The following is a 24331-nucleotide window of genomic DNA, read 5'->3' as shown; positions in this document are numbered from 1 at the left end:
CAGGACAACATGAGCAGATCTTTTAATTTAACTGACCTCTTAAATTCACAGGAATCTGTACATACTTATTTTATGTGTTAGTAAAACCTTGAAACATTGAAATGGCTGGCTTTAGTGTTTTTTTCATTTCTCTGTAAAAGTGATTTAAATTACAAGTGGAAAAAGAGCCAATGACCAAGAGAAAATGAAAAGGGATGATTTTTTTTACAAATAGGTCTGAACCAAAATTAAAGGTCTGTCAATACAAAAACACAGTAGCCGTCTTTGATTCTTCCACCCACATCATCTGGTGTTCAGTCATTTCCTTCTGTTTGTCACTATGTAGATCTTTAACTTAGAACCTGAGTCACCAGAAAAAGTTCAGTCCCGTCAATGAGGAAGCTGGAAAAAAAACTCATTGACACTCCATTCACGTGTCATCGAGGTCACCAGTATTGCTGCTGGTGCTGTCGTTGGCAACCAGCACTTCCCGATTCTCATAAGTCCAGAATCCATTGAGGTCTATCAGGATGCTTGTAACGGTGTCGCCCTGGCAACTATTCACCAAATCCTGCAATGTGATCTTGTAGGGGTCTTTAGGCTTCACCATGTCAAAGATCTCATCCTGAGGAGACATGGAACATAACGGTCACTGCTTTACACTTAAATAAGTTTAATGTTTCTTATTGGCAGTGTTGTGTCTGTGTTTAAATTTACCTTGACATCTTGGAAGGAGACAGGCTCCTGACCATGGAGTTTCATTTGCTCCTGAATGGCCTGAACACAACAACATCATGAGAAATTTAGTGATTTCATTTAAACCCATTAATGTGTTTGTATAAGGGAGTGCACAGCTGATACCCTGAAGAAATAGTTGAGAGAGAAGACGTTGAGGTATCCTTGGTTCTCCATGTCCAAAAGTTTAAAAATGTACTGTAATGCCGCTGGCTCCTTCCTGTTCTCCAAGGCCAATACAAAGTCTAAATAGGTTTTATAGTCCTGGAAGATAGACAGAGGAAGAAAATAAACTTTGGCTGATTAATACAAACATGCTGTATTTTGAGAAATTCAAATGTTTGTTTTAGTGACCCAGAGAGAACACACTGTGCAGCTGAAGATTAACTTTATGAGGGAAATTTAAGTTGAACATTAACATGGAGACAAGCAAAAACTGAAAAAAGAAAAGCCTCAACCCAAATGAAAACATGGGAGATTTCAATACGACAAAGTAAAACAACTAAGGAAGTATCTTTTTTGCTGTAATAAAGGTCCAGAATATGGTGAAGTTTGCCGTACCATTTCTCCGTCATAGGTGAGACACTCCTGAAACACTCTGTCCAAAAAGACTGAGGTGAGAGTGGCTGTGCCATAGCGTGAAAGCTCCTCTTTGCTCAACATGCCATTGTGGTCCTTATCCAGGTTCAGGTATTGACCTGTAGACACAACATGATACAAGTGACTGAATGCTCACACAGATACAGTTCAAACCTGCAAATACTGATTACTTAATGATACTCAAGTTTAGTTATCATTCAGACAGAGTTAATTTTTAAAAAATTACACATTACTTTTACCAAAATCAGCAAATATCACAGACTGCCACAAGACGATGCTATTATATTATACTGATAATAAAAAACCCAAAATAACACACAATGCTAAAATGGAGCGGCACTGTATGGTCCCAAAGTCAATATTTTCTCACCATAGACCCGGAGCGCTGAGGGGGCTGAGAACCAGTTGGACTCCTGACTTTCTTTAGACAAGTCCTCATCTCTCAACTAACAACACAGAGCAAATGAAAAAGAGAGAGAGACACACACAGGGTCTTGTCATTTTGGCTGTTTTAGCTATTACAGGAAGATGATGACAGTCCTGTATTTGTCACTTTAAAAATATCTGTGACCCTGTTCTATTTTTTCTAGTTTTGTTTGAGTCATGACCTTATTTTACCTCTAGTAAGTCATCCAGAAAACTGCAGGCCAAGATATCCTGGATTTTAATCTTTCCTGAAAAAACACAAAAAATAAAAACATATACTACACATACTGAGTCGTACTAGATAGTGAGTGGTTAACAGTGGTGGTGAAAAGCTATTTTATCATGTGTTGTAATATTTTAAGTGCAATTTTTGAGATATATTGGATCACATGGTTCACCCTCACCAGTTCGGAGTGGGTCGAGGAAGAAAAAAAACTTCCGAACAGCAGTGCAAACATAGAAAGAATAAAATGACTTCTCCAGTCCATCCAGCTGAGGCAGGGTGGGGATTAGCTCCAGGATGTAGTTCTCCAAATCCTGCAGAGTATGATGAGTTTCTATTACATTATCATTGCATATAACAATTCTGCCAATTATTATGACAAACGGGAGAAATGCTTACCGACTCTCTGAGGTAGCCCTGTCCTGCTACATCATACAGACTCAGACCGATCCGGGTCTGATGCAGCCAGACTAGAAGCACACATTAACAGAGAGACACACTGACTAGATATTCACCATAATTCATCTAATCAGGGATATTAACAAGGCTTTGAGGTAATGACAATCAAATATTACATTTTGGAGATGAGAATGACATCTGTTTTGTAGTACAACAGATGAATATCAGTGGAGCTGTCCCAAATACCTGAATCTTTTTCAATTTATGCCTTTAAATTTATGGTTTTTATTGTGTTTTATTGCATCTTGTTTTTATTTATTTGATCTCACCTATTTTATTTACTTATCCATGCTGCTATACCGATGAATGGTGGAACACTGAGCACTTTTTGTTTTGTTTTTTGTTTTGTCCTGTTTTTTTGTCCTGTCTGTAAGCGTGATCAAGTGCCTGTCTTGCATGTTCAATGTAAGTGTTGTTGTAATGCCAAGGCAATCACCTAGACTGCAAAACAAATCTACCTACGGGTATAAATAAAGTAACCTTGACCTTGACCATGCCTATTTAAAAATACCATACATACACATCAACTCACATGTGTAGACAACTTAAGTAGAAGCAAAACTAAAAATGAAGGTCCAGACCTTTCCTCATGACATAGTTAAAGAACTGCATGATGGAGATTCTGCCGTAGGGGTCATTGTGGAGCAGCTTGGCATACACTCTGGCTGTAAAAAACTTTCTGTGGAACAGACAGAAGAGAAGACAAAAGTGAGGAAGATCACAGCCCACACAATAATCTGTTTTTTCCACAGCCATAATGCTTTACTTCCTCTATGTATGTATGTTTATATATTTATATGCATGTATGTATATATGTATGTCTGTATGGATAGATAGATAGATAGATAGATAGATAGATAGATAGATAGATAGATAGATAGATAGATAGATAGATAGATAGATAGATAGATAGATAGATAGATAGATAGATAGATACTTTAGGGAAATTCAAGTATTCAGCAGCTTTGTGTACAGCACAAGACATAAAGCAGACAAAACAAAACAGGCAGGTTAGTAACCAGATTGACATTAACGTTAGTATATACTCTAAAAAACTTGCTAGTATAGTATTTATACCCATGTAAGTAAACAGAACACATAAGTTACAGAGTTGCTGGTTATTACCTCCACCAGGAGGTATTGTGATAGTTTTGCTTTGTGTGTTTGCGTGCGTGTTTGTTTGTTTGTTAGCAAGATAACTGAAAAAGTTAAGGACGGATTTCATGAAATTTTCAGGAAATGTTGATACTGGCACAAGGAAGAAATGATTAAATTTTGGTGGTGATCAGGGGTGGGGGGGCACGGGAGCCCACTGATCTGCCTTGGCAGAGGTTTACGCTCTCTGAGTGCTTTTCTTGTTTAGTGTATGTCCACCTGCATTTTCCTTTACTTACCTACCCTTGGGTCCAGCCTTCTCTCCTACTTGTAAGTAGGCCTCATAACTAATCATGGCTTCCTCTCCTGTCACCGGAGGTACTTGATGCTTATCAAGCAGAAACCACAGGTTCTACAGACAGACACACACACAAGATAATACCAAGCGGTGAAAATCAGCCACAACAATTACATTGTACATGAGTTCTTTCCAGTAGATTACAAATCTTGCATGAGTAACTAATTTGTGTGCTTCACCTGCAGCTCTTCATTATCCAGCAGTTCTCGACTCTTCCTCTGGAGGAACACAGCTCTGGATTCCTCTCTCAGCTTCTGGAGCAGTACTTCATCCTCTGCTGGCAGCTACACCATGTTACAAATATTATATTTCTCAAACAGAGGCTACTATGTAGACTGTCAGGATGTAATCATAGCGATACCAACTACTGTATGTAAATAATAAAACTGTTCTTTCCAATGCAATCTTTTAGTGATAGGAGTACTTTTACTTTCATGCTTTTAGTGCATTTTGAAGATCACGCCATTCTATATTTTTACTTCATTGAGGTTTTGAATGTGACTTGTACAAGTATTGAAGGGTTTTCACAGTGTAACAGTACTTCTGCTTGATCTCCAAACCTCCTCCGTGTCATTTAAACCCCTCTACAGACATTATATAAATAAAAACACTTTAACTGCTTGATCAAACACAATGTAACTTTACCCTGTAGTAAAATCGCGGGATTTTCTTGTAGGACTTGTCTTTATCGTCTCCTCCCTTCCACTCAGTGTAATATTTGGTGAAGAGTTCCGTTTCCTCAGCTTTCTTTTCCTCCTCGCTTCTTTCATCTATAAAGAAACAATGACACGGCGAACAAAATAAAAAGGATATTACAGATTACATATCAGATATATTAGATATGAGAGTTTAAGAAGTCTAATGGTAATGTTTATGAAGACTTGTCCAAAAGTTAGCCAATACTAGTTTAGTTAGCTAGTTTACGTTATTCCTCACCTTTTCTGGAGTTTTCTAACCTTCTTTTCAGTATATCCGACCAGTGAAGCTGTTCATCTTTTTCCATGTTTGATTTAATGTGATTTTAATATTTCATCGCAATAACCTATAATACTGACTGCCCAAAACAGTATAGACTTTCATACAACAGCTAGCTTAAACTAAGAAAACGGGAACAACGGCAAGGTAGCAAGCTACATCCGGTTTTTCTCTTCTTCAAAATAAAAGCATGAATTTGTACACCTCGTGCGTACTGAAAAAAACCCAATGTTATCCTCAGTATTTGTCTACAAATTAAAAAATAACTCAAAATTCTCTTGTCTATATTATTTTTTTTGCGTAAAACGTATCAACTGTTATAATTAGAACATCATTATTAAGTTATATTTTTGTTTTGAAATCAAACGTCATTTTGTTAAGTAGCTGTCAAATGTTGATGACGTCAGATACGCGACAGAAGTCATGCCTGCTGCTACCGCTGCTGTGAGCATTTATGAGGTTTTGTGGCAGGAAAAGTGATTTTCTGTTTAGGAAGCTAACGATTGAGTTGTATTAAAGGGGTATTATGATCCAGAGAGCCAACAGGAAAAGGATGGTTATATTTTGATGACTGCTGACCTTTAGTTATAGCATGGTCAGTTTCTAGTCTCCATAACAGGCTAGTTATCCAAGTAACTAACAAAGTTTCTGTACTAATTTTATGAGAAACTTTCGTGTAAGATAAGGATAATTATAAGAACAGGAAATAGCTGCTATATGCTAACATGAGCTCAACCATAATTTGCAAAGTCAGACTGTGCTTGATGCCCCTAAAGCCTGTCTATAACCTTGGGAGTTCAAATTTCCTCACTGTATGCAGTTCAAACTTATGTTCTGCTGCACACTTTCTGTGCACCAAAAAAACTAATCCAAGTGTCAGGCCAACAGATAGAAAACACAGTGGGCAGACTGAGGAACATGGGAGAGGTAAAGTTAGGACCATCCGGCATAGAGAGGAAGATTTATGGAATGGTGCAAAGGAGGAAAGAAGTAAGAACTACACTTCTATGCAGCGACCCTACCCTAAGTCTGTGTTTGCTGCTGGGACGGCGAAGAGGACCGCAGAGATAATTAAAAGAAAAACAGCACTGGCCTGTGAGGATGAGGACCAGCATGTGGATGAGCCCTCACGGAGGAAAGGAACAGGTACAGTATCAGGGAATAAATGTTGTCTCACTGCCGTAAAGTGTACTGCGATATTAAGGGTTCATTTTTGTAGGTATTTTCACTAAAGCATCAGTGTTTGACAGGGAAGCTGGCACCTCCTGACCGTCCGCTGTCTCCTACTGAGTGGAGGACACTGAAGGAGTCTGTGGGTAATCCCCAGCGCTTTGACGTCCAGATGATGTCTGCACTCTTCAACTCCAGAGCAAATCTGGATATTCCCAAGTAAGAGGAGAATGTTTCTGTGTCCTTGTGTTTACAGACACACTTAATATAGTGTACTTGATGGATTTGGGGATTATAATGCTGTAGGACCTGAATTACTGTTTTTATAGCGTTTGATGCCATGACAGTGTGTTAAATCTGGAAAAACATTTCTGCCATAGGTCTCTGCTGACTTTTGTAGCCATGGAAACGGGAACACTGTCCTATGAGCTACTGCTGCGATACCTGACGCTGTGTGTGAACAGTGGCCATGACACTGAGGTGTTTGACTTGTATGACATCATGCGGGGAAATTTCCCTTGTCTCGAGACAGGAGCCTTGAGCCTCTTTATCAAGTCTTTTAGCCGGACAGAGAGGTGGAGGGAAGGACTCAACATACTGCAGGAGCTCGATAAGGTAAAGTGTAAAAATAACCTTATACCTTTATAATATCCATCATAATGCACCTACAGGACGTAACTAGTGAAAGTCTAAATATAATTTTGAGGTAAATGGCATCAACTGATTATTTTACAACTGACAAACAAAAGCAAATAGATGTTGTTTTCTCCTGGAGAAACAAGAAAATACTATGTCCGCTGATGCATATGCTGTTGTTAAGCAGACTAAAATCTTGTGACTCATTCAGGAGTTATTGGCAAAGTTATTTTGATTAACTGTGGACATTCATTTGGGTAATATAAAATATATTACCCAGTGAAACACAGACAGGTTCAACACATTAGTGTTATTATTATCAAATAGATATATTTTCATCACATCTCAAAAAAATAAGAGCTTCATTATAAATCAGTATTATAAAAAGATCATTGATAACAGCTTTCCAAATAATAGTCATCTTCTGAGTCAGCCACATGACATGATTATCTTAGTTAGTATCCAATTATTTGGTTCTGCTGTCACACTAACAGGTTTTTACCCCATCACCTCGCAACTACGGTGACATCATCTCAGCAGCCGTGCTTCACGGTGACACAACAACTGCTTGTACTCTTTATGATGAGTTAATAGACAAGGGACTGAGCCCACACCAGGAAACCTGGGAGGATCTGTTTAGAGGAGCAAGAAAGACTGCACAGGAGGGAGTAGAAGTCATGTCTCAGTCTGAATATGAGAAGAAACTGATGGGAATTCTGTTTTACATGAGAGATAATCAGATCTACCCCAAGAAGAGCCTCGCTGACTGCATCAAGACCTGGTTTGAGAGGTAAAAAAAAAGTCATAAAGACATTGTTGGTTCAGGTTAGGTGCACATGATAGTATTTTATAAATTTAGAAGCATCAGATAAAGAAGATAAGTTTATGTGCATCTATTATACTAATAGTAATGGTAAGACTGAAAACTAGAATAAATTTCATCAAGTCACTTTCACTCATTGATTATTAAATCTATATGAATTCCTCAAAAGCTGCTCATGTGCAGTTTCTTTTTCACTGTTCTTTTTCTTTATCTTCAGTCTCCCTGGACAGAATTGGACAGGAAGTTGGACAAGTGTCAACCCTAAGTGCGTGCATCTTTTCTTCTTAACCGTATTGCATCTTAATTTACTCAGAGAATTAGAAAATGTTCATTGGGCAGCTGGCACCATATTATGGGCATGATTTGGACCTGGGCCTTAAGTAGATCATCCCTGATATTCTGTTGGTTTTTCGTCTTAAGCAGTTGTGAGCTGTGTCCTGTTCATAAAACTACTACTACTGCATATATTACAGTTTGTATTCTATAATAATGTATGTGTGTATTTAGGGGTTTATGCAGGTGTTGTGGGTCTGAGCTAGAGTCCATCCAACTGACAACTCAGGAATACCAACAGCTGAAAGACAGAGTCATGGCAGATATCATCGAAGGACAGGATGTTTTTAAGAAGTCTACGCCAGAGGTTAGTCCATAAAGTTTGAACTACTTGTACTTTATCCTGTATTTCACAGGTGTCAAACATATGGCCCATGGGCCAAAACCGGTCTGCCAAACGGTCCAGTTGGGCTCCTGAGATGAATTTGTAAAATGCAAAAATTACACTGAAGATATTAACAATCAAGGATGTCAAAATCATTTTAGTTCAAGTTCCAAATACAGACCTATTTGATCTCAAGTGGATCAGACCAGTAAAATACTATCATAATAACCTATAACTAATGGAAACCCCAATTTTTTTTCTTTGTTTTAGTGTAAAAAAAGTAAAATTACATTAAAATGTCTACATTTACAAGCTATCCATTCACAAAACATGTGAATAACTTGAACCAATATGAACAAACTGAAATGTCTTAAGAGAAGTAACTGCAGTTTTAACAGTAATCTGCCTGTTACTAAATGTGTTGTGTATTTGTAGATCCACTGTGATCTGTAAGTTGTAATGCACATGTGTAAATGATAAACTGAGGGATAATATTGCTAAAAATGCACTGATTTTTCTGAAGACATTTCAGGTTGTTCATGTTATTCAGATTTTTAAGGAAACTGTAGATGTAAACACTTTCACAATGTTATTTTACTTTTTTCACAGTTATTTTATTTATATAATATAATTTTACTGGTCTGGTCTATTTGACATCATATTAGGTTGTACATGGCCCCTGAACTTAAATGAGTTTGACACCTCTGCTTTATATTAATACAGAGCATGATTAATAGTGTGCAAATCAGGCTTAATACATTAGATATTCTGGTTGTACTACCAAAGTTTTGTCAGTTTAAAACAAGTAGGATGTGTGTTTAGTCATCATCCCCCCTCTTTTTCGTAGCTTCTCTTCTTTTACCACCATTTTCCGAATAATCAAAACAGAAACAAAATGAAACTTGTAGAAATGGAATAAACAAGTTTGCAGCGGCACAGTGGCTTAAATATTGTGGGTGAGCATATGTGTGGAACACTGCAAATGTGTTCCACCAATCAGCATTCTTCAGCACATAGCCCTGCCCCCAAGAATTCTGGGGAATCTTAAACCCCCCCCTACATGAAACTGTTTTCAGGGTAAGTTTGGGGTGGAGGGAAGGTTTTTTACCGGGGTAATTTTAGTAGAAACCCGCTGAGGTTTCTGGTAAAGTTCCTACGGTTGAAAAGGGGCTAGTTTTGTTTCTACTTATTTAAACATAATAATATTTACATTTTGTTGCAAAATCATCTAAAATATGCTCAGGCCTGCAATCAAATATAATTTTAGTCTCATTTCTCATCAAGTGGTGATGGTTTTGTGGTGCACTTCCTGTAACTTCTGCTAGGTGGCAGCATTGTTACACATCCACCTTCAGGCTGTCACAGTCCGTTGAAGCTGCTCAGCAAACTCACAACTTTTCAGACAGATGTTCACTATCAAGATGAATGAGAAGAAAACCACTTCTGAACTGATCTCTCTTTGATGCATTTTAGTTTGGCTTCCGGCACTATGAGGCGGCTTTCTGTCCGTATGGTTCAAAGACTTGACTGGGTAATTTCTTGGGACTGATGTGACTTTTATGATGTTTGATAATTAGTCCAAGACACAGAGGATGGCACAGCCTGATGTTTGCACCAGTGTTAATGGTTTCTATTGTTGCAGTTTCTATAGTGTAACTGCTCGTACCATATAGTTAGATAAATAATGTTCTCCATAAATGTGCAGCTGAAACAGATCCAGTTTAAAATATTTGTGTATGGCAAAAAAACAGTATGTGTCACCTTTTTTAGTAATAACTTCAACAAAGCGTTTCCTAAAATTGTTTATCCATTCTGCACACTGGTATGGAGGGACCAGAAAGTATAAAACGGATGGATCCAAACACCAGATAATTCTTTTTTAAGGACTTTATCTGGCGGGTAAAATTTAAAGCACAAGGCTGTTCCTCATATTGTTCTTCATATCTTCTACTTTTTACCCTATTAGATTTTTTTTTTTTAGGTCCATTACCTGTCCTACTGGAGACTGTGACAGTCATGTCTTTGTCGTTTTTGTTTTGAGGAATTTTATCCTCCTTATGTAATGGTTTCAACTCAGGTCGTTCCACCACATTCCTATAGAATTAAGGTCAGGACTTTGACTCTAACATTACAGGAAATCTTAAATTTCTGCTTTAATGATCACTTTACAGAAAGATTTGCATGTTCAAGGTTCTTGTCTAGTTGCATGATCCAGTACATGTCAAAGATCAATACCTTGACTTGATTTTTCCATTGAATTTGCTGGTACCATTCAGAATTCATAGTTACTCATGGCAAACCTCCCTGGCTCGGAGGCATCAAACTATGCCCAAAGTGTGACACTGCCACCACCATATTTCACAGATGGGACAAAGCTCTGATGTAGGAATGCAGTGTTTGGACATTGTTGAACATACTGCAACTCATTCAAGCCAAAAAGTTATACTTTGGTCTCATCTCTCCACGGAAAACTCTTCCAACAACCTTGTGGCTCATCCACATGGCATTTAGCAAATTGTAGATGGACAAAATTGTTCTTTTTGGAGAGTAGTGGCTTCCTCCTTGCAGCTCTGCCATGTGCACTGTTGTTGTTCAATATTTTCCTCATGAACATTGATATAAGTTGCAACAAAAGAGGACTTAATCATCTTCTGAACTTGCTTTATCTGATATATAGAGGCAATTTTTAGGTTGACCAATTTAACCTATTAGTGGGTGGATAGAACCCACGCAAACTCCACACAGAAAGGTCCCTGGTTGGAATCAAACCCAGGACCTTCCTGTTGCGAGGCAACAGTGCTATCCACTGCACCACCGTGTCAACCAAGAGAACTTTTATTTTCCTTAAAATTAGCCAGGGGTTGACAGTGAACCCTTGGCTTTTACATGTTTTACTGTTGAGGGTAACAGTGGAGGAGTTTAAGTATCTCGGGGTCTTGTTCATGAGTGAGGGAAGGATGGAGCGTGAGATTGACAGACGGATTGGTGCAGCGTCTGCAGTGATGCAGTCGCTGTACCGGTCGGTTGTGGTAAAGAAGGAGCTGAGCCGAGAGGCGAAGCTCTCGATTTACCGGTCAATCTACGTTCCTACCCTCACCTATGGTCATGAGCTTTGGGTCATGACCGAAAGGACAAGATCCCGGATACAAGCGGTCGAAATGAGTTTCCTCCTTCGGGTGGCTGGGCGCACCCTTAGGGATAGGGTGAGGAGCTCAGTCACCAGGGAGGAGCTCGGAGTAGAGCCGCTGCTCCTCCGCGTCGAGAGGGGCCAGCTGAGGTGGCTCGGGCATCTGTTTCGGATGCCTCCTGGACGCCTCCCTGGGGAGGTGTTCCGGGCATGTCCCACCGGGAGGAGACCTCGGGGAAGACCCAGGACACGTTGGAGAGACTATGTCTCTTGGCTGGCCTGGGAACGCCTCGGGATCCCCCCGGAAGAGCTGGAGGAGGTGTCTGGGGAGAGGGAAGTCTGGGCATCCCTGCTTAGACTGTTACCCCCGCGACCCGGCCCTGGATAAGCGGAAGAGAATGGATGGATGGATGGTAACAGTGGAACTGATTCTTCTCAATTTGTGCAACATCTGCCTGACAGTCGACTTTCAGATTTTGAACTCTTTATAAATTATTCTGTAACTCTTTACAACTGAGGGACATCAAACATTTTTCTTGTAAAGTCTGTATGAAGCTCCTTTGCTTGAGTCACAACACATATCAAGAACAAGAAAAGCACTCGGAGAGCACAGACCTCTGCCGAGATAGATCTGCCCCCCCCCCCCATCACCAAAATTCATTAATTTCTTCCTTGTGCCAGTATCAGCATTTCCTGAAAATTTCATGAAAATCCATCCATAACTTTTTGAGTTATCTTGCTAACAAACAAACAAACAAACACGCACGCACGCACGCACACAAAGCAAAGTGATCACAATACCTCCTGGCCGAGGTAAAAATGGCAAACTTTGACAGCGAAGATATATTTTTGTTCTATGAATAGACTTAAACCTTTTCATCCTATTTGTTAAAATTCCTAACCTATCCTTGACCTTCACATACTTTTTCCACTCCCAAATATTTAAGATAAGATCACTTTCCACAGTAAATAAATAAGGTTAATATGTTATTGTTGAATTGGGTTTCTTTTGCTGAGTATTAGGACTTCTGATTGAGTCTTATTGAGGTCATATTTAGGAGACAGAGAAAATTTACAAGGGTTCACAAAAGTTCAAGAACCACTTTAAATAAAGACACTATTCATATACTCAGTAAATCTAGAAAATTGGCCACAGTTTCCTCTTTATATTTTCTAGTGTACTAATGTTTTCAATTTTTATTTTTCCACTGATTACAAATACATACAAGAATCTTAACCTCAGTTTTGGAACACACTTGGTTTTATTTTTCAGCTCTGTGCTCCAGTGTTTAATAAGATACAATAAGTATGTACTATACATTAACACAGACTGAAGAGGCAGAGGTGTTTTTGTGTGTTGTCACTGCAGAGTGGATTTTAAAGGCTCAAAGTAAGACTGGGCAGGTTCAGTTGCATTCTTTCAGTGCAGTAGGCCTTGCCCTTGTGTTCAACCAGAATCTCAGACACTTACATACATAAAATAAGGGATTAATGCTTAAGTGTGTCTGCAGCCATCTCTTTATGAGCTGCCTGCTTGTGGAAAGGGAGCCAAGGTACGTTAGCTCTTCACCGGATTGGAATGTACTGGCTGGATTTTTTATGATGCCCATTACAATGAACTTGGATTCAAAGTTACCTGAAATAGTGAAAAAAATCAAACTGTTATTTAGAAATATATCTTGGTGTAGGAGAAGGGGGTATATGTTCTCTGTTAGTGTTTTTCAGTAGTCAGGAGGAGTCTGTTGGTGGAATAGTTAGTTAAATGAAGGGGATTTCCAGCATGTGAATGTGGACCACAGCGACCTCCTGCCGAGCAGACAGACACAGGAAGGCAGACAGAAGTGCACTTTAATTTGACTTTATTAATTCCCCATTTAAGGCAATTTATTTTAAGGGCAAACAGAGTGCTTCAGACAACAAAGGGGCAACAGTTGGAAAGAAACAGAGGGAGCGACAGATGGAGGACAAGGCGATGAGGGGGTAGTGTGTTTCTGTTTGATTAACGGGTGACACATATGATGATAGCAAGACTCAAAGCAAACAGATAAAAATCAAACACCAAGAGTTTCAGCAGAGAAAACCAACTTTCTCACAAATCCAGAAAGACCAGAAAAATAGAAACAATCAAACAGCCCTTAAATTACTATTATTACAGTACATGTGAGATTTATATTGTAGCTATATTTTGGAATTGATAGTCCATAAAAGGTAGGTATGTACAGTATGCAAGTCAAACTGCTTCTAGTTTATTCAGAGTTTCTTATTCAAAGAATAACAGATGAAATGACATGGTACTGATGATAGGAGATTTGGAAAAAAAAAAAAAAAGCATAATTATTAGTGTTTTAAAAATGCATTTAGTTTATTGTCATTCATGCAAAATTTAGAAGCTGAGAGTACATTAAATATTAGTTTCTTCAGGGTGTAAGCTAAAAAATTATGGAAAAGTGATAAGTTCAGTAGCTCAGAAAACAATAAAATTAGTTATTTAGCTAAATGTAATATATGTGTTTAAGCTAAAATGCCATGCTAACTAAATGCTAAAATGTAGTTTACCAAAGTATAAGCTAGCATAAATGATATTATAGTTAGCTAAATATATGAATAACAGTTGAAACAGTCTGTAAGTGACAGTTGCCACTTATGAAACTTGTGAAAAATGAAAAATATTGTAACTGTAAACATGTTTTTTATGTGTTTAAAAAGTGTAGCAACTACTAAAAGTAACTTGTTACCAAATGTAATGTACACGTTTCATATAAACCAGCTAAAAGCTATAGCTAAAGCTAGAACTAAGTGTAAGTTACTGCTAACATAAATGACATAATGGTTTTAGATTAATGTATAATAAATAGTTGAAATAATATGCTAATGATAATGTCACAGTTAGACCTTTTTCCTAATTACTAGCATTAGAATGTGTGGCAGCTGAGAATACAAGCTAAATGCTAAAAGTACCTTGTTGAAAGTGTAAGTTAAATGATAATAATTAGCTAAATGTGTCATCAATGACAAAGTTTATTCATACTAAATAAACAACTTATTCATCCTTAGATTAGGCTTTTAAACACTGTGATGTTAACAGTGCTCATATTTATCACAAAATACTTATGCTACTTATATTGTAGACAACTCAGTATTTATAAAGTCCTGATAAATGATGCTAATTAGATGAAAATGTAATGCAGTAGTGAATACACTGTTGAGGTCAGCAGTAACTCTCACGGATATGTTTTCAGAATACTGTCATTCTTTGTGTATAATGGGGCATAAATGGCACTGTCGGCTTATGTATGCATGTGCAGCTCTGTGTGTGTGTGCGTGTGTGTGTGTGTGTGTGTGTGTGTGTGTGTGTGTGTGTGTGTGTGTGTGTGTGTGTTTTAAGCAGTCATATTATCCACAGCAGCACAATGAGCTGGTTTCACGTATCAGCTCTGGAAAGTCCCTGGATAATTATACTGGATTTTCTCTCCATCTGTCTTTCCCTCTCTCCTTTTCTTTCTCTCTCTCCCATGCTGTCATTCTCCTGTTTGTATTCATTGTGAATTGCTGCATTTTTTTTTTATTTTCTCACCTCTTTCACACCTATAACTCTTTGCCTCCCACTCAGCACACACATCTCTCAGACCTCTGGTGTAAACAACACACATATGCTTTTGCAGTATTAATGAGTATATCCTATTTTTGTGGGTATGTTAAGTGACTACTAGTGATGAAAATGCATAATGTAGAGTCAAAAGGCCTTGGCGTGCATTTTATCTAGAAAACCCTCATCAGAGGAGGAATATTACAAGCTTTTTTACATTTTTTACCGCCACATTTTGATTTTGTGTTTATGCTTATGTACATGCAAACCAAGTTTCAAGTCCAGGGGAATTCACAGAAGCCTATTTCCATACTGCTGCTATCTAAAAGTGAAAGTACCAACAATGTCTGTGTGAGCAACTCTTCTCTTATGATACAAAGCTGCTCTACAGAGTTTTTCATTGATAACTCTGTCAGTGAAGCCTGGACTATGTGCTGCTTATTCGGATTCTGCACTAATATCCTAAAATTAAACCTAAAGATACTGAGTACCTACAATTGGCTTTCCACACGTAACTTTAAGTGTCATTTCTTATCCATTTCTTAGGGAGTTATAACTAAATATAGTACTGACTATACAGTTTAAAGTCAGTTGACACTCATGTACTTTTACAAAATCATTAACCAACTACTTTAATATAATTTCTGTTATTGCCAGGGCGTACAAGTTACACCTCAGTATGCTGTTATCTGTTAAGATAGCAGCTGGTTCTCAGTACCAAGAAAGTAGGTCCAGGTAGATTTATTACTGGAAGACCCTTGATCAGTCAGTGAAGAAAGTAGCCATCCATAGGGTCAGTTATCTCACATATTCTGGAACAAGGAATAACCCCTGTGTTTTGTTATTAATTATTCTAGATACACTTATTTTATTTAGTCAAACGTCCATGTAATTTTGTGAGATTTGAGAGGACAGCATTATAACCCAGGTAGAAAATATGACACTTTCTAGCAGTACTTCACCTTATCTTCTCTGTTTCAGAGTAGTGGATGCATCTGAATATATATTTTTGTCTGACAGCTTTTCTTTTTTACTACTTTTCAGATTCCAATTTTGAATCTCTTTCCTGTCCTGTGAGTTATCACCAAATGAATCGATTTTCTTTTTGTTGTTGGTAAAAGATAAATGAGAAATTACATCTTGTTTTCTCCTCTTTCTGAAACTAAACAAACTCTTTAAAAAAAAACCCTCTTGAATGAGTTATTCATTGTTCCGAAGCTAACACAGGGCTTTGTGTCATGTCTATGCCTTTTTTTGTTCTGTTTTTGGTTTGTTTTTCCGTGTATCACTCTTACATTTTGTCTTTTTTTCTGTCTCTCCCTATGGACTATGGTGTTTTCAGGAGCTGGAGAGATTCAAGGCGTTTGTGAAGAGGAAACCATCTTTTGATGTGGTCATGGATGGACTCAATGTCGCTAATATCAACAAAGATAAAACCAAGCTGTCGGAGACGGTGAGAACATACACATGGATGCTAAACGTGACACTGTGTGAAATGAAAAGCTGAAGATTTGACTATACAGTACTTTTTCGGAATCATTTGCATATGCATACACACACATCGCTGTACAGTTTGGTTTTTAGCTGTTTCATTATACATATATGTGTGTCCAACCCAGGGGCTTTTCTGTAGGTCACACTATGACTAAACAGCTGCGTGTGAACATGTTGGAGGATTTTTTAACCGGCCAGTACCTGATTTTAACAACACCTGGCCCACTTGTCTGCCCGCCCACATCAGTCTGTCTGACAGGATGTGTGTGTATGTGCGTGTGTGTTAGGCTTCACCATGTCACATTTTTCTCAGACTGTATGTAACTGAAAGATAAAAGTGTGAACAGAGACATGGGAAATCCTATTTAGATATCAAATCAATGTAGTTTATTTGAGCTCTAAATAAAATATTAAAATGAATGCAGAAGGCATTTACATCAACACTATGAATTCACTTTTATGTAGGCTTTTATTCAAATGAAATTGAGGACTAGCAGTAAACCTGAATATTTTTTATGTTTTTATTGTTCGACATGCAAAACATTGTGAGGACATATGAATAAATTAAGTAACAAAGAACATAAAATAAGACAGTTTACAAGTATAAAACAAACATATTAACATAATAAAAAGTCAAACTAAACACATTTATAGATCTTTCTGTAGACTTAATATAAAAAATGTTTGCTAAAGTATTTACATGTCAACTTCTTGCTCACTTTCATACTGTATCTTAAATGTTTATCTTCTTAACACACTCAGACATGTTTTATGATCTGACTATCACATGCTCAGTATAACAGTTAGAGCAGCAGATGCAAATGAGATTAAAACCTGTTTCAAAATGGGTTAGTCATAGAGGAGCCGCTGGGACTAAGCCAAGCTGACATCCCGCCACATTCACATCACTTAAAATCCATGAATTATTTTTTTCTTGGTACAACTAAAAGCATTAAAGTGTGTGTGGTGTTTTTCAGTTGTTGGCAGTGGTGTCGGAGTTTGCGCGTCAAGGCTTGGCAGTGCTGGTTTTGGGAAGGAAACACATGCTACGGCCCTCGAAAACCTGGGACAGAAACGACATGGCTCTTATCCAGCAGAAAGCCCATTTCTTCTTCACTGAAAACATGTGAGCACCTGGAAACACAGATTAACTAGAGGGACTCACAAGCTATTCAAATTCAATCATCCTATTACTATTCGTTTATCAAACATTTATTGAAAGCTGCTCTAAAATCACAAGGTTTTTGTTGTTTTAATCACAGAAAATACTGCAGCATGTGGGTTGATAATAGAATCAACCAGAACAGACATTAACATATGCAGAATAACTCAGTACCTTGTCATCCTCCTGTATCTTCACCTTTTTTTCTGTTTTACCTGATTCCTGTTTCTATATGTCTCTCAGCTCTGAGGATGACCCCTTTTTGCTGTATGCCACTTTGCATTCTGGGAACCACTGTAAATTTGTGAGCAGGGACCTAATGAGGGACCACAAGGCCTGCCTGCCAGATGGAGCCAGCAGACGGCTCTTCTTCAAATGGCAGAGGGGCCACCAGCTGGTGGTGGACGGACACGTTGCAGCAAGACGGAGAGTCCGATTTCAGGTGAGGAGGATGAGGAGCAGGAAGAGAAAGAGGGATCAGAAGTAGTGTTCGAGTAGAGGACTAAGAGAGATGTGCAGTGGTGGAAGAAGTATTCACAAAGAAACGATACAGCACAAGAAAATCTTCCACAAGTTATACATTCAATGCTATAATTAAGTAAATGTATCCAAGTATTATCAGCAAAATATACTTAAAATCACAGTTTTACGACTATATTTGATGTTCTCGAATTTAATTTACTGTTGTATTAACATGTATGTTGCATTTTACTGCTGTACATATTTAAAGTGAACCCCGTTTAAACTACTTTATATATTATTGTGAGGCATTCTATAAAATCAGCACTTTTGTAGCGTCACTGTCCTGTGAAAACCACAACTCTCAAAATTAACTTTTTATGATCTCAGGTTATTGGCCTTTTTTCAACACAGTGACAATGCATTTTCCAACTAATCCAGATGTATTTTTAATTTTTATGAAGAGAGAGAGATTTCACAATCCACTAAGGAATGCTGTTTATCACAAACAGTAGAAATCAATACATGTGGAGATATGTAGTGTTCAGTGACAAGTAATAAGTGTTGTCAGAGAAAAGGAGGAAAAAATACAATATTTGCTTCTTAGAAGTCGAGGAGTTGAAGTATGAGGTAGTATCAAATTAAAAAGTACACCACTTTTTGAAAGTACTTTGTTACTCTCCATCACTAACTAGGTGTGCATGTGTGTGTTTAGAGTATTCCCAGCTACGACACCATTGTTCAGACTTCAGAGGATTTATGGCATATTCCCTACGACGACTCAGAGGACAGGAGCACCTATGAAGTACCACAGAAGTGGCTCTGCCTCTCCAAAGTGCAGTGAACTCACACATGGTCTCAAGTGTTACTCAAAGACTGTATTTGCTCCGAAATGTTATTGTAAATTTGATATTGAAAATAAAACTTTTACCAAAAGCAGTACAAGCAGATTTTTTTTTTTTTTTTTTTTTTTTTTATTTAAACATGAAATCAACATAATGCGGCTTTGACCCGGATATGAAAGCCCAGGCTGTACTTCCGGGTCAAATGTTTGTCATGTTTTGGTTCTATTGCTGATCAGTTTAGTTTCGACTTCAGTCTATAAAGGTTTACCTCAGTTATTTTTCGGCAACATGTCTCGGGGATCCAGTGCTGGGTTTGACCGCCACATAACTATATTTTCTCCGGAGGGAAGACTCTACCAAGTGGGTCAGTACTGAAAGAACTGAACAGAACTCAACCTGCTCTGTCATCACCACTGGCTAACAGGCTAACATTAGCCACCAGCCCATTCCGCTCGTTCACTGGGTTATAGAGGAAAACAAGAAATCAGCAACACATTGCTAATGTGTTGAGTGAACGAATCAGCATAACTTAATTAAAAAAATACTGACTGTCATTTTATCGTCTTTGATTAAAACTTAGCTAGTTTAGCTTGCTAGCTAGGCATTCTTGCTGATAGCAACTTTTAACATCATGTGCAGATCACATAGAATAAATACAGTCGAATAAAAGTGACATCTGCCAGCGATGGGAATATCAATATAAAGCATAAAAAGAATCATTGTCGTGCTTTCAACATTATAACTGACATAACTATAGCTGTATCGATCCATCTCTTTGTCAAATATACAAAGATAATATGAACATTAACGATCACTAGCCTTAAAAATAATTTATTCTTAACATACGCTCATTGCGCTCATGATATTTCTTTGACACGAATTTAAATAGTTTTATGAATGTAAATTTGCTGCCACTAATTTTTTCTTACTGCTTTAAATATTTTCCTACTCAGTACTGTTTATTTGTACATCATGTTTATAATACTGTTTGAACTGTGTGCAATTTCTTGTCATGAAGAAACAAATTTGGAAATATTGTCTCTACAATGTCATCTGGAACAATAAAGGATTCTTTTTCTTCTTATAAACCAATGTGTGCATACTGTAACATGTGTCCACAATGTTAAACTAGGAAGCAACAAGCTAACCTTATCAAAAATGAATTATACATTTAAAAAAATTTGTATTTATTTTAATGAGTTGAAAACATTGCTTTAGTAGAACTTTCCCATAAATTGATAATGCGTCTGGTCGTTTATCAATGTTGGAAAACCAAGAAACCCACTTCTCAATCAAGGAGACCTAATTCTGTCATTGATTTGTTTGACCAAACTGTGTTGGGCTAATTGTTAATTGTTTTAAGTATTTGGGACAATAGATGACAAACACAGACAGTACTGAGTTTGTAAGAAAGATACCTAGTCAGAGACTTTGAGAGAAGAATTGCCACATAGGGAACTCCCTTGTTTAATATCAAAATTATTTGGCTTGACTAAATGTGCAAAAAAAGAGATCTACAACTTTTATATTATCACAAATGTAATTAACATGGTCAATAAACAACAATGAATATAAATATAAGAGTGTAGGCTTCACACCATAGTTATGAATGCAGTGACTGTTTTACAAAGAGAGATTTTTCTGGTAATTTTACTTTTTTGTGATGTGGACATGTTTTGTTTATATTTTTCTGGATGAGACAAAAGATAATTTTCCTGCATCAGCTGGACAATGAAGGTTATTTTGCTATAGAAGACATTTGCTGTTTTGAAGACTTAAGTTGAACATGGTCTGCATCTGTCCTCAGAATATGCTTTCAAAGCCATCAACCAAGGAGGACTGACGTCTGTAGCCGTCAGGGGAAAGGACTGTGCTGTGGTCGTCACACAGAAGAAAGTCCCAGTCAGTACAGTTAAACACATGATAAACATACACAAGTTTGTCTGTCTTTACATAACATGTGATTCGTTTTTCCAGCCTGTATTCTGGTTGCTATAGGAGTATGTACTATACAGTGCTCTATGAGCAGTGCCTTTCTCCTCTGTCTTCCTCAGGACAAGCTGCTGGATTCCATGACAGTCACACATCTCTTCACAATCACAGAGAACATAGGTTGTGTGATGACCGGCATGACTGGTAGGTAATGTCTTTTGTAGCTGACCATGAATACCACACACTTTATTTCCCATGAACTGTTTCCTCCTCTTCTTATTGTGGGTGAAAAGAGATTTTGACAATAAATAATCTTTGACCATCTGTAGGACTAGGGCCAGGCAAAAGGTCCAAAAATTTAAACATCAATAATTATAATTTTCACAATAAATGTCAGTCAGTCATTATATATTTTGGTTTGGAGCCTTGCATGGTAATTTGTGTTTTAAAACTATTTTTATGGTGAGAACATGACTGACAGACATTAAAACAGAAGATCATTTCACAAATATAGAAGTAGAACATTCAAAACAGCTAGAGTGATCAGCATTGTTCAAAATATGCATGGGTAATATTAAGTAAATCAAAACATTGAACTGTAGCCAAAAAATAAATCAAAACAAAGTCAAAAGCAAAATGTATAGTATAATAATTATCTACTACTCTACTACCCCTACATAGCATACCTAACGATACCGCCATCCCGTGCATCACATTGTCAGTTTATCATATTTTTTTACTGTACATATGTTAAAGCAGCATCATTGCGTTGAATATTTTTCATCTTTTTTCCCCTCCAGCTGATGGCAGATCTCAGGTGCAGAGGGCACGCTATGAGGCAGCTAACTGGAGGTATAAATATGGCTATGACATCCCAGTGGACATGCTGTGCAAACGCATGGCAGACATTTCCCAAGTGTACACACAGAATGCAGAGATGAGGCCACTAGGATGCTGTGAGTATACCAGCCATGTTCTGCATTATGTTTAATACACTCGTTTATATTGTGTGGGATCTACATGTCAGATTTTTCTCAATCTTTATGACTTCACATGTTATGAGTATTAACCTGATGTTTCAATACTGATACTTTTGTTATTCTCCTTTCTCTTGCTTCCCTCCTTCAGGTATGATAGTGATTGGAGTGGATGAGGAGTTGGGCCCACAGCTGTTTAAGTGTGATCCAGCCGGCTACTATTGTGGATTTAAGGCCACAGCAGCTGGAGTCAAACAGACTGAAGCCACCAGCTTCCTTGAGAAGAAAGTCAAGAAGAAACTGGACTGGGACTGCCATCACGCCATAGAGGTAAGTTAGACACATGCACATCAACATAGTATTCTAAGTCTTTTTTAAAATGTTTAATGTCTGCATTGTTCCCTCCAATATCTCAAAACAGATGGCAATCTCATGTCTGTCCACCGTTCTTTCCATTGACTTTAAACCCTCGGAGGTGGAGGTGGGAGTCATCACTACACAAGAACCAAGATTCAAGTGAGTATATTCAAAGATATAGAGGAAATATATTGATAATCATGTGTGTGGGGTTGACAGAATGAAAGTGATTTGGAGTACTAAAGGAAAAAGACAAGGGCTTTGTTTAAATTCCTCGACAAATTTGCACAAACAAAAAGCAAATTGATCTTTGCTGTTCAACAAAGACACAGAGCTTTGAAGTGTTAGCCTGCTTTACCATGTTTGTGCTGAGACTGGAATAAGTTCAATAGCAATCTGTAAGTTTTAAGAGTGCTTCAGTAAAGTGAGGAAAACAATGGAAATCTAACCAAGACCAGTGGTAAGATCAAAGAAAGAGCTTACATGGCCAAGTGTGTTCCCCACATGTCAGTGCGTGTTTATAACCATAATATCTGCCTGCAGACTGCCAGAAAGGACACTATGTGTTTGTTTGTGTTCCAGGATTCTGTCAGAGTCAGAGATTGATGCTCACCTGGTGGCTTTGTCTGAGAAAGACTGAGGGAAATTGGCAGCCATATTACTGCCGTCAGCATTATCCCTAAATTGAAGATGCATGGTATCACTGGATCGGCCCGCCTCCTTTGCACAAAGGCCTCGTCTAGAAGGAAAATAAAGGACAAGTTGGTATCAAAAAGTGTAAACAATGAAGAACAATATGGTGATTTAATACCAGGTGGGCTCTGTCTGTGTGCTATAAACATACCATATACCCTTTTCATCCCCCTTGGTCATACCCTGGACTTTATCGGACTCAGTATCCACATATCGTACTCCTCTGCAATTTCCTTTGTAGCCGCATTGAGACATCCTCCCTGCAGCCAGACGCCAAAAATCACACAGGCTGGAAAGATACCGGACTTTCCCATCAATCCCCGATGACACGACGCTCTAACATGGTCGTGCTCACTTGCAGTTTTATCGGCTACAGGGTTTTAATTAACTTCAGTTGATGAACGTGACATGAGCAGATTAGAGGATGGAGGTGTGGATACACTACAATAGAACTCAATACCTCTTTAACATGGACTCTGGTCCAGCAGTGTCTTGAGTCACTGTCTTTAAACAGTGCTTTTTAACCATCTTTACTCAGGGCTGACACCACTTGTATCTCTTTCATTGTGTTTCTGTTTGTGCTCTGTTAGATAACCCAGGGAATAGCTGTGGGAACAATCGTCATGTCACACCCCTGTTTTAAGTCTGCTCAGGTCAACATCAATGGGAAGTCGCTCATTACTTTTTCATTATGGACCTCCTCTCCCTCCATGTTCCTTCTCATCCTCTCTGCTGCCATCACTGCACTTCCATTAAATGTGTTTTTATTAAACACTGACCTTTCCCGATCTGTCTCCTTCTCAGTGCATTTGCAACCTTGTGTAGCTGCAGCCTAATTATTTAAAGTTTTATTAGTGTTTCTTTTTTTTTTTGTCGAACACTTTGGTTTTACGAGTGCTTAAGTAATTTTAGTTTCAGTTTTATTTTGATGTATTGGCTGGTTTTAGTTTATTTGTATTAAATGATAGAAGGGCTGGGATAGGCTCCAGCACCTGTTGTTTATTGAAGGTCTTGTAATATGCAAAACCATTTTATTCTTGTGCACTGGGAAAGAAAGTGAAGCGGATTATAGCTGCCAGTTTCAGATTTTATATCGGTATTTGAAAACTGATTTTGTTTTAGACTACAAAGTTTCCACATTTGGTTTTAGTTTTAATCTTTAGTACAATTTCAAATTAAGTCAAAGTTACAGTTTCATAACATTTGTAACTAAACACAAGTATGAATTAAATGCTATAAGATTCACAAATGCTTCAGCAGGAGTATTATAACTTATCTATTAGGTGATCAGATTCATGTCTAAAATCATTAAAAGGTGAAAATTACTTCCAATGTGCTTACAACTGGCAGTTTGTAAAGTAGATACACTGAGCTATTTTACCTAACCTAATCCCAAAATTTAGTGCACAAATTTGGAATATGTTCACTGACTTGCATAACTGCATTAAGGATGATTTATGTTTATTTCACTCATTTAAGTAAAACTCCCTTCCTTCCCTTCACCCTGAGCTTGACAGAGGCATCCTGTTGTTCAGCGGAGATTCCCTTCTTGAGACCAGAAG

General features: G+C 37.9%; 3 protein-coding genes across 3 annotated transcripts; 2 read left to right on the top strand and 1 right to left on the bottom strand.

Moving 5' to 3' along the window:
• Positions 1 to 7: 7 nt before the first annotated feature.
• ppp2r3c (protein phosphatase 2, regulatory subunit B'', gamma) lies at positions 8 to 4978 on the bottom strand. Its single transcript, XM_030126644.1, has 13 exons — positions 4812 to 4978; positions 4521 to 4645; positions 4055 to 4159; positions 3817 to 3929; positions 3004 to 3101; positions 2363 to 2433; positions 2145 to 2277; positions 1933 to 1988; positions 1685 to 1760; positions 1276 to 1412; positions 841 to 978; positions 697 to 756; positions 8 to 604 (listed from the first exon to the last, which is right to left on the bottom strand). The coding sequence occupies exons 1-13, from the start codon at positions 4876 to 4878 to the stop codon at positions 410 to 412; spliced, it is 1374 nt and encodes a 457-aa protein (XP_029982504.1). The 5' UTR covers positions 4879 to 4978; the 3' UTR covers positions 8 to 409.
• A 280-nt stretch (positions 4979 to 5258) lies between these two features.
• On the top strand, positions 5259 to 18904 carry prorp (protein only RNase P catalytic subunit). Its single transcript, XM_030126642.1, has 10 exons — positions 5259 to 5996; positions 6101 to 6239; positions 6401 to 6635; positions 7151 to 7446; positions 7697 to 7744; positions 7987 to 8119; positions 16193 to 16303; positions 17322 to 17470; positions 17750 to 17948; positions 18681 to 18904. Exons 1-10 carry the CDS (start codon positions 5576 to 5578, stop codon positions 18807 to 18809), a joined length of 1860 nt encoding a protein of 619 aa, XP_029982502.1. The 5' UTR covers positions 5259 to 5575; the 3' UTR covers positions 18810 to 18904.
• An 88-nt stretch (positions 18905 to 18992) lies between these two features.
• On the top strand, positions 18993 to 23557 carry psma6a (proteasome 20S subunit alpha 6a). The gene is made up of 7 exons (XM_030126646.1): positions 18993 to 19174; positions 20618 to 20712; positions 20865 to 20946; positions 21543 to 21698; positions 21871 to 22049; positions 22141 to 22235; positions 22659 to 23557. Exons 1-7 carry the CDS (start codon positions 19099 to 19101, stop codon positions 22714 to 22716), a joined length of 741 nt encoding a protein of 246 aa, XP_029982506.1. The 5' UTR covers positions 18993 to 19098; the 3' UTR covers positions 22717 to 23557.
• Positions 23558 to 24331: the final 774 nt, after the last annotated feature.

Source organism: Sphaeramia orbicularis, chromosome 22 (genome assembly GCF_902148855.1).
Source record: "Sphaeramia orbicularis chromosome 22, fSphaOr1.1, whole genome shotgun sequence".
Taxonomy (NCBI): Eukaryota; Metazoa; Chordata; class Actinopteri; order Kurtiformes; family Apogonidae; genus Sphaeramia; species Sphaeramia orbicularis.
This window is presented reverse-complemented; position numbering and strand designations above follow the sequence as displayed.

Coding starts and splice junctions, on each gene's coding strand:
- psma6a (XM_030126646.1), top strand. CDS start 19,099: ATGTCTCGGGGATCCAGTGCTGGGTTTGACCGCCACATAACTATATTT. Junction 19,175..20,617: donor GGGAAGACTCTACCAAGTGG/GTCAGTACTGAA, acceptor ATCTGTCCTCAG/AATATGCTTTCAAAGCCATC. Junction 22,050..22,140: donor ACTGCCATCACGCCATAGAG/GTAAGTTAGACA, acceptor ATCTCAAAACAG/ATGGCAATCTCATGTCTGTC.
- ppp2r3c (XM_030126644.1), bottom strand. CDS start 4,878: ATGGAAAAAGATGAACAGCTTCACTGGTCGGATATACTGAAAAGAAGG. Junction 4,646..4,811: donor GTTAGAAAACTCCAGAAAAG/GTGAGGAATAAC, acceptor GTTTCTTTATAG/ATGAAAGAAGCGAGGAGGAA. Junction 979..1,275: donor TCACCTATGACGGAGAAATG/GTACGGCAAACT, acceptor TCTATCTTCCAG/GACTATAAAACCTATTTAGA.
- prorp (XM_030126642.1), top strand. CDS start 5,576: ATGAGCTCAACCATAATTTGCAAAGTCAGACTGTGCTTGATGCCCCTA. Junction 6,636..7,150: donor TACTGCAGGAGCTCGATAAG/GTAAAGTGTAAA, acceptor TCACACTAACAG/GTTTTTACCCCATCACCTCG. Junction 17,471..17,749: donor TTCTTCTTCACTGAAAACAT/GTGAGCACCTGG, acceptor TATGTCTCTCAG/CTCTGAGGATGACCCCTTTT.